An 8,187-nucleotide genomic window follows, 5' to 3' on the forward strand; every position below is an offset into this window, starting at 1 on the left:
AATTATTTTTTTTTTAACTGAAAATTTAAAATTTATTTATTCCAATTGGAAATTAATCATATTAGATCAAAAATTCTTCGCTAATTAAGAGTTTTTTTTTTAAAGTAATTTTTTTAACTGAAATTTAAACTATTCCATTTTTGATTGAAATTGGGTATTTTTTAGTTTAAAATTCAACTATTTAATTGAAAATTGATCTTCTTTAGTTGAAAATTCAACTATTTGGTTGATAATTCACGTTCTCTGTTGAAAAATCGTAATTTTTATAGAAAATTAATCTTTTTCTTCAAAAATTCATCATTTTATTCGAAAATTGATCTTTTTTAGTTGAAAAATTAACTATTGGTTTGAGAATTTATGTATTTTGATTAAAAATCATCTTTTGATAGAAAAATTAATCTTCTTAGTTGAAAATTTCACTATATGGGTTTAAAATTTATGTCTTTTCTTGAAAAATCGTATTTTGTGTCTGAAAATTAATCTTGTTTAAATATTATTATTATTATTATTAAATTCAAGTAATCGAAGTTCAATATTCATCATTTGAGAACCAAAAAAAAAGTCTATTTTTCAAACAAAAATAATTGTATATCCTTATTGGTTTCATGTAATCGAAAATCCGAGAAAAATGACAATCATCTTAAAAATATTCCAAACAAAAAACACAAATTATTATTATTTTTTTTTCAAGAAGGAAATAAGGAAAAGAGTCTGAAGTCTGAAAATTTCATAATAAATAATCAAAATCGATTGCACTTTCTCAACCTATCTCTCTTAAATCCATATTAGCCTACTCTCCTCTCTAATTTTTAATGAGAAAACTGACGCAAATCACGAAAAAAAAAACAAAAAAACTGTTTTGCTCAAACGAAAAAAAAAAAAAAAAATAGAAAAATTGCAGATAACGTAACAAAATGTAATGAAATATTAGGCAACCGATGCATCACTGTTACAGTGAACAGATGGCAATCACCTAGTGAGTTAAATGGCAAGCTATGAGAATAGAAACTAGTGAAATGGCAAAGAAATTCTCACAATTTTGTGTTAAGAATTGAGCGAAAATTCCAGTAATAAATAATAAATTTATTTACCTGTCGTCAGATTGAGAGGCTTGAATCGGGGCGGCCGGGACGATGTGATTGTTGTTGGTCTTATCGCATTTCCCTAATCGTTCCAACCTCTCAGCAGGCACGGATATACTTCTGCTAAAATCAGGCGGTGCTGCCAATCGAGAAGTCTTTTTTTTCCTTTAAAAAAAAAAGGGTGACTACAATTTTTTTTTTTTAATAATAAAATAAAAATATAACAAGTATTTAAAATTATTTACTAAAGTCTTGAAAAAAATTCCTAAGAATATAAGTATAGAGAGAATATTAATAGAGTTTCGCGAGTTTATTATAAATAAAGGCGAAAGAAAATAATTCATTTTCTACCAAAATACAATTTTTTAACACAACACATAAATTCTCAGCCAAATAGTTAAATTTTCAACTAAAAAGGCTCAATTTTAAACTAAATAATTGAATTTCAAATCCAGTGCGAATTTAGGTAAAATTAATGTTGAATATACAATATTTTTTTGCATTTCAACAAGATAGATGAATTTTTTACCAAATAGTTGAATTTTCAAACAAAACGATTCATTTTCTAGAAAAAAATACGATTTTTCAACAAAATAGATTAAATCTAAACCAAAAATAGGATAGTTAAATTTTCAGTAAAAAATGATGAATTTGGCACTGAAATTATGAATCTTCAATTTGAATGGATGAATTTTTAACAACAAAAAAAAGAATAAAAAAAAGCGGTAAGATGAATTTACAAAAATAAGGTTCATTTTCTATCAAAAAATACAATTTTGTAACAAATTATATAAATTTTTAACCATATTAATTTAGAAATAATTTTTTTTTGTGTAAATTTTAACTAAAAAAGGAAATTTTCAATCAAAAGGCGATTTATGAACAAAATATATGAATTCTTAACTAAATAGTTGAATTATAAACTTAAAAAGACCAGTTTTCTACTAAAATTATGAGTTTTCAAACTAAAAGATTGATTTACTATTTTTAATCATACTTTTTTTGAAAAAAATTCATGAATTTTAAAATAAAAAAGATCAATATTCAATAAAAATGGAAAATTTTCAACAAAAATGATTAATTTCCTATAAAAAATATGATTTTTTTAAAAATAATAAGTTAACTATAAACCTAATAGTTAAATTTTCAGTTAAAAAATGATGAATTTGGCACTAAAATTATGAATTTTTAATTTGAATGGATGAATTTTTAACAACAAAATAAAAAAAATGAATAAAAAAGCGGTTAACTTCTAACCAAGTAGTTCTCTTTTCAACCAAAAAGATGGATTTACAAAAATAAGGTTCATTTTCTATCAAAAAATACAATTTTGTAACAAATTATATAAATTTTTAACCATATTAATTTAGAAATAATTTTTTTTTGTGTAAATTTTAACTAAAAAAGGAAATTTTCAATCAAAAGACGATTTATGAACAAAATACATGAATTATTCGTAATCAAATAGTTAAATTATTAACTAAAAAAGACCAGTTTTCTACTAAAATTATGAGTTTTCAAACTAAAAGATTGATTTACTATTTTAAAAAATACGTTTTTTGAAAAGAATTCATGAATTTAAAAATAAAAAATATCAATATTCAATAAAAATGGAAAATTTTCAACAAAAAAGATTAATTTTCTATAAAAAATATGATTTTTTTAACAGAATACGTTAATGATAAACCTAATAGTTAAATTTTCAGTTAAAAAAAAATTACTTTTTGGACAGAAAAATTCTCAAAAAGAGAAGAATTTTTGAACTAAAATGAAGTGATGAATTTGAAAATGAAAATATAAATTTTTAAGCAGTGTTTAACTTTCAACCAAGTGGTTTTGTTTTCAACAAAAAAATTAATTTGTAACTAAAATTATGAATATTTAAATGCAATGCTTGAATTTTCATCCAAAAATATGAATTTTAAATAAAGAAAATTAATTTTTTACCAAAAAAAAGAGGATTTGTCAACAAAATAGATTAAATATCGGCCAAGTAATTGTATTTTTAACTAAAATAAATAAACTATGAACTATAAATGGAATACATAATTTTTCAGTTTAAATATTTTATTTTTAAAATTTTTATTTTTTTAATACGATTTTTTAATAAAATATATGAATTCTTGAACAAAAAGTTGAATTTTAACTAAAAAAAAAAAGGAACTTTCTACTAAAATGACGAATTTTCAAACAAAAAGATGAATTTTCAACCAAAATTATGAATTTTCAACTGGAATAGATTAATTTTAAACCAAAAAAAAAAAAAAAAAAATAGTTTTTAATAAAATGTATTAATGGATTTTGAACTTAAAAGATTAATATTGAACTCGAATATTTAAATTTTCAACAGAAAAGATAAATTTACAAAAATAAAGTTAATTTTCTATAAAAAAAAAAACAATTTTATAACAAAATATATGAATTTTTAAACATATAAATTAGAATTTTTTTTAATTTCAACTAAAAAAAGGAAATTTTCAACCAAAAGACGATTTTTGAAGAAAATACATAAATTCTCAAGCAAATAGTTAATTTTTCAACTGAAAAATATCAATTTTCGACTAAAATGATTAATTATTTTTAAGCCGAAAGATAAATTTTGAAACAAAAAGATTTATTTTTTTAACAGAATACATGAAAATTTCAGTTAAAAAAATTAGTTTCCACAAAAAATAATCTCAACCAGAGAAGAATTTTTGAATTAAAATAAATATCTGAATTTTCATCCAAAAATATGAATTTTCAATAAAGAAGATCAATTTTCAAACAAAAAAATTAATTTTTTGCCGAAAAAAGACGATTTTTCAACAAAATAAATGAATTCTCAACCAAATGGTTGAATTCTTAATTAAAGAAGGATCAATTTTCAACCAAATAATTGAATTTTAAATCAAAAATGGAAGTTAACTTTTTGGTCAAAAACCAAATTTCCAACAAATATGAATTTTAAATAAAAATGTGAATTTTTAACAAAAGCGTTTAACTTTTAACAATCTGTTTTTATTTTTAACGAAAATGAGGAAATTGAACTTAAATACTTCGATTTTCAACCAAAAAGATGAATTTTTAAAGTAAAAGATTAATTTCCAAATAAAAAGATTAATTTTCAAACAAAAAATTTAATTTTCTACTAAAAAAAAGACGATTTTTCAACAAAATAAACGAATTATCAGCCAAATGGTTAAATTTTCAACTAAGAAAGATTTATTTTAGATTAAAATAATTAATTTTAAAAACAAAAAATAATTTTTTTTTTTAAATACGTTTTTTAAACAGAATACTTGAAATCTCAACCACAGAGTTGAATTTTCAACTTAAAAATATCAATTTTTAACCAAATAATTGAATTTTCAAGTAAAAAAAATAAATTTAGAAAAATAAGGTTCATTTTCTAATAAAAAATACAATTTTGTACTAAAATATATAAATTTGTACCCATATAAAATTATGAATAATTTTATTTATTGAAATTATGTATTTTCAACCAGAAAGATGAATTTTTAAACAAAAAGAACCATTTTCTATTTTAAAAAATATGATTTTTTAACAAAACACATGAATTATAAACTAAAAAGTTATATTTACTTTCCACAAAAAAATTATTAACCAGAGAAGAATTTTTGAACTAAAATGCTTAATCTGTAACTGAAAAGAGAATTTTTTTATTTTCAGTTTAAAAAAAAGTAATTTTTCACAAAAAAAATTTCAACCATAGTGATGAATTTTAAAATAAAAAAATTAATTTATTTAAAAAGTGTTTAAAATGTTAACAAGTGGTTTTATTTGCAACAAAAAATAAATTTGCAACTAAAATTGTGAATATTTAACACAAATACATGAATTTTCATCCAAAATAATGAATTTTCAATTAAGAAAAAAAATGTTTAACCAAGAAGCTAAATTTTCAAACAAAAAAATTAATATTCTGTTAAAAAAAGACGATTTTTCTACAAAATACATGAAATCACAGCAAAGTATTTATATTTTTAACTAAAAGAAATCAAATTTACACCATAATTGGAAAACTTAAATTTTTAGTTTAAAAATTTTATTTTTGACCAAAAAGATGAGTTTTCAACCAAATAATTGAATTTTCAAATAAAAAAGATGAATTTGAAGCATTCGTTTTTTAAACAAAATAAATGCATTTTCAACCAAATAGTTTAATTTTTATCTAAAAATTTAGGTTTCACCGTAAGATGGAATAGTTAAATTTTCAATTAAAATTATGAACCTTAAACTGGAATAGATGAATTTTAAACTTTAAAAAATAAATTTTTAACCACATAGTTGAATTTTAAACTAAAAAACATAATTTTTTAACCAGAAAATAGAATATTTAAACTTTCATTTAAAAAAAAAATTACCGCAAAAAAAGGAATGTTTAAAAAAAATATGAATTTTCTACTAATAATGAATCTTCAACTGAAAAAGGTCAATTTTCAGCCAAATAATTGAATTTTATATTTCAAAAATCAGGTTTTACCCAAAAATAGAATAGTTCAATTTTTAGTAAAAAAATAATCATAACTTTCCATTAAAAAAAAATGTCCAATGTATGTCGAAACGCCTGGAATTTTCAACAGAAATAAAAATAATTTTATATAAAAAAAGAAATTTTTTCAACAAACTATATGAATTTTCAAACATATAAATTAAAAATATTTTTTAAAAAATACACCCAAAAAAGAAAATTTTTCAACCAAAAAGAGTAATTTCAAACAAAAAGAAGTTTTATAAACAAAATACATGAAATCTCGATCAAATAATTAAATTTTTCAATTAAAAATAAAAATTTTCAACCAAATAATTGAATTTTCAACTAAAAAATATCAATTTTCAACCAGAACGTTGAATTTCTTTCTAAAAAAGATCAGGTGTTAACCAAAAATAAAATATTTAAATTTTCAATTAAAACGATTTATTTTAATAAATTTTAAGAAAATATAAATAAATATAAATAAATTTTAATATAATTGTGTTAATAAAATTTTAATAAAAAAAATTTTCCGCCAAAAAAATTGTCAACCAATATGAATTTATTAATTAAAATCATCAATCTTCAACTGGAATAGATTAATTTTAAACCAAAAAGATGAATTTTTAAGAAAAAAAGTGAGTTTTAAAAAAAGATTAATTTTCTTTAAATAAAAAAGAGGATTTTCATCAAAATATATAAACTCTCAAACGTATAAATTAAAAATTATTTATAAAAAGTTCAACTAAACAAAACGAAATATTTAACCAAATGATTAATTTTCTACCAAAAAATGATTTTCCAAACAAATAAATACATTCTTTACCAAATGGTTGATTTTCAAAATAAAAATAATCAAGTTTCGACTAAAATGATAAATCTTAAACTGGATTATTTAAATGTTTAACCAAAAATATGAATTTTTAAATAAGATTATTTTTCAACTCACAAACATCAATTTGCAAACCAAATAATTGAATTTTAAACTAAAAATTTTTAACAAAAAATGGAATCGTTAAGTTTAAGTTGAAAAAAAAAAAAAAAACAATTTAAAAAAAACATTGCAATCAAAGAGACCAACTTTGAACTAAAATGATGAAGGTTCTATCTATAATATATGAATTTTAAACTAAGAAGATGAATTTTTAACAAAAAATGTTAACGTTCAACAAAGTATTTTTCTTTTAAATCAAAAACATGAATTTTCAACTAAAATAATTAATTTTCAAACAAAAGGATTTACTTTCAAACAAATACACCAATTTTTTTGGCCAAAAAAAGACGATTTTTTAAACAAAATACATGAAATCTCAACCAAATAATTCAATTTTCTACCAAAAAAGGCGAATTTTTAACAAAATACATTAATGTCCAATTAAAAAATTGATTTTTTAACTAAAAAATATCATTTTTCAACCGAATAGATAAATTTTGAACTAAAAAATATCAGCTTTTAACAAAATAGTGCAATTTTATACCTAAAATATGAATTTTTAACAAAAAAAAAATTAATTTTCAAACAAGAAGGTGAATTTTTAACTAAAAAAATTAACTTTCTACCAAAAATATCGGAATTTTGAACAAAATACATGAATGTTCAATAAACAAATGATTTTTTAACTAAAAAATATCATTTTTCAACCAAATAGTTGAATTTTGAACTAAAAAATATCAGCTTTTAAGAAAATACTTGAATTTTATACCAAAAAGATGAATTTTTAACAAACAAAAAAATGAATTTTGGAACAAGAAAATTATTTTTCTAACAAGAAGGTGAATTTTGAACTAAAAATATCATTTTTTAACCAAATAGTTGAATTTTGAACTAAAAAATATCATTTTTCAACCAAATAGTTGAATTTTATACCAAAAAGTTGAATTTTTAACAAACAAAAAATTAATTTTGAAACAAGAAAATTAATTGCCAAACAAGAAGTTGAATTTTGAACTGAAAATATCATTTTTAAACCAAATAGTTGAATTTTGAACTAAAAAATATCAGCTTTTCAACCAAATAGTTGAATTTTATACCAAAAAGATGAATTTTTAACAAACAAAAAAATGAATTTTGGAACAAGAAAATTATTTTTCAAACAAGAAGGTTAACTTTGAACTAAAAATATCATTTTTCAACCAAATAGTTGAATTTTGAACTAAAAAAATATGAGCTTTCAACAAAATAGTTGAAGGGAAGTGAGAAGAGGGGAGATAATGGTACTGGTGAAACTAAAGAAATGGGAACATAAGAGGGAGGTGATGACAAAGAAGAGGCTATTATATGGTAGTCCGGAGAGAATAGAGGATGATTTGACATGGGTAGAAAGGAAGATGCAGTATAAATTAAGGAAAATAGCGGAAGAGGAAAGAAAAAAGGGAAAGAGAACATGGGTTAAGTATGGGAGAATTCAGATAGATGGAGTATGGTGGGATTGGGATGAAGAAAGGGAAGAGGTAGTAAGAAATGAGGTGCAGGGAAACTAGAAGAGGAAGGAACTGGAGATAGGAAAATAAGAAATAGTAAGAAGAAAAAAAAGTTGAGAAACGAAAGTAGGGAAGAATGGAAGATTTGTTACTGGAATATAGCAGGATTAGAGAGAAAGGATAAGGAGTTTATGAGAAATTTGACAC

The 8,187-nt window shown here is 20.9% G+C and overlaps 1 protein-coding gene across 2 annotated transcripts in view; it reads right to left on the reverse strand.

Annotated features, from left to right (window-relative positions):
* Nucleotides 1-8,187, reverse strand: part of LOC117171547 (mitogen-activated protein kinase kinase kinase 15) — a 154,429-nt gene that overhangs the window by 80,246 nt on the left and 65,996 nt on the right. For both annotated transcript variants that reach the window (XM_033358966.1, XM_033358965.1), the window contains exon 15: nucleotides 1,092-1,247. In XM_033358966.1, coding sequence (XP_033214857.1) covers nucleotides 1,092-1,247 — 156 coding nt within the window. The remainder of the gene's footprint in view (nucleotides 1-1,091; nucleotides 1,248-8,187) is intronic.

This window comes from Belonocnema kinseyi, chromosome 4, assembly GCF_010883055.1.
Source record: "Belonocnema kinseyi isolate 2016_QV_RU_SX_M_011 chromosome 4, B_treatae_v1, whole genome shotgun sequence".
NCBI lineage: Eukaryota > Metazoa > Arthropoda > Insecta > Hymenoptera > Cynipidae > Belonocnema > Belonocnema kinseyi.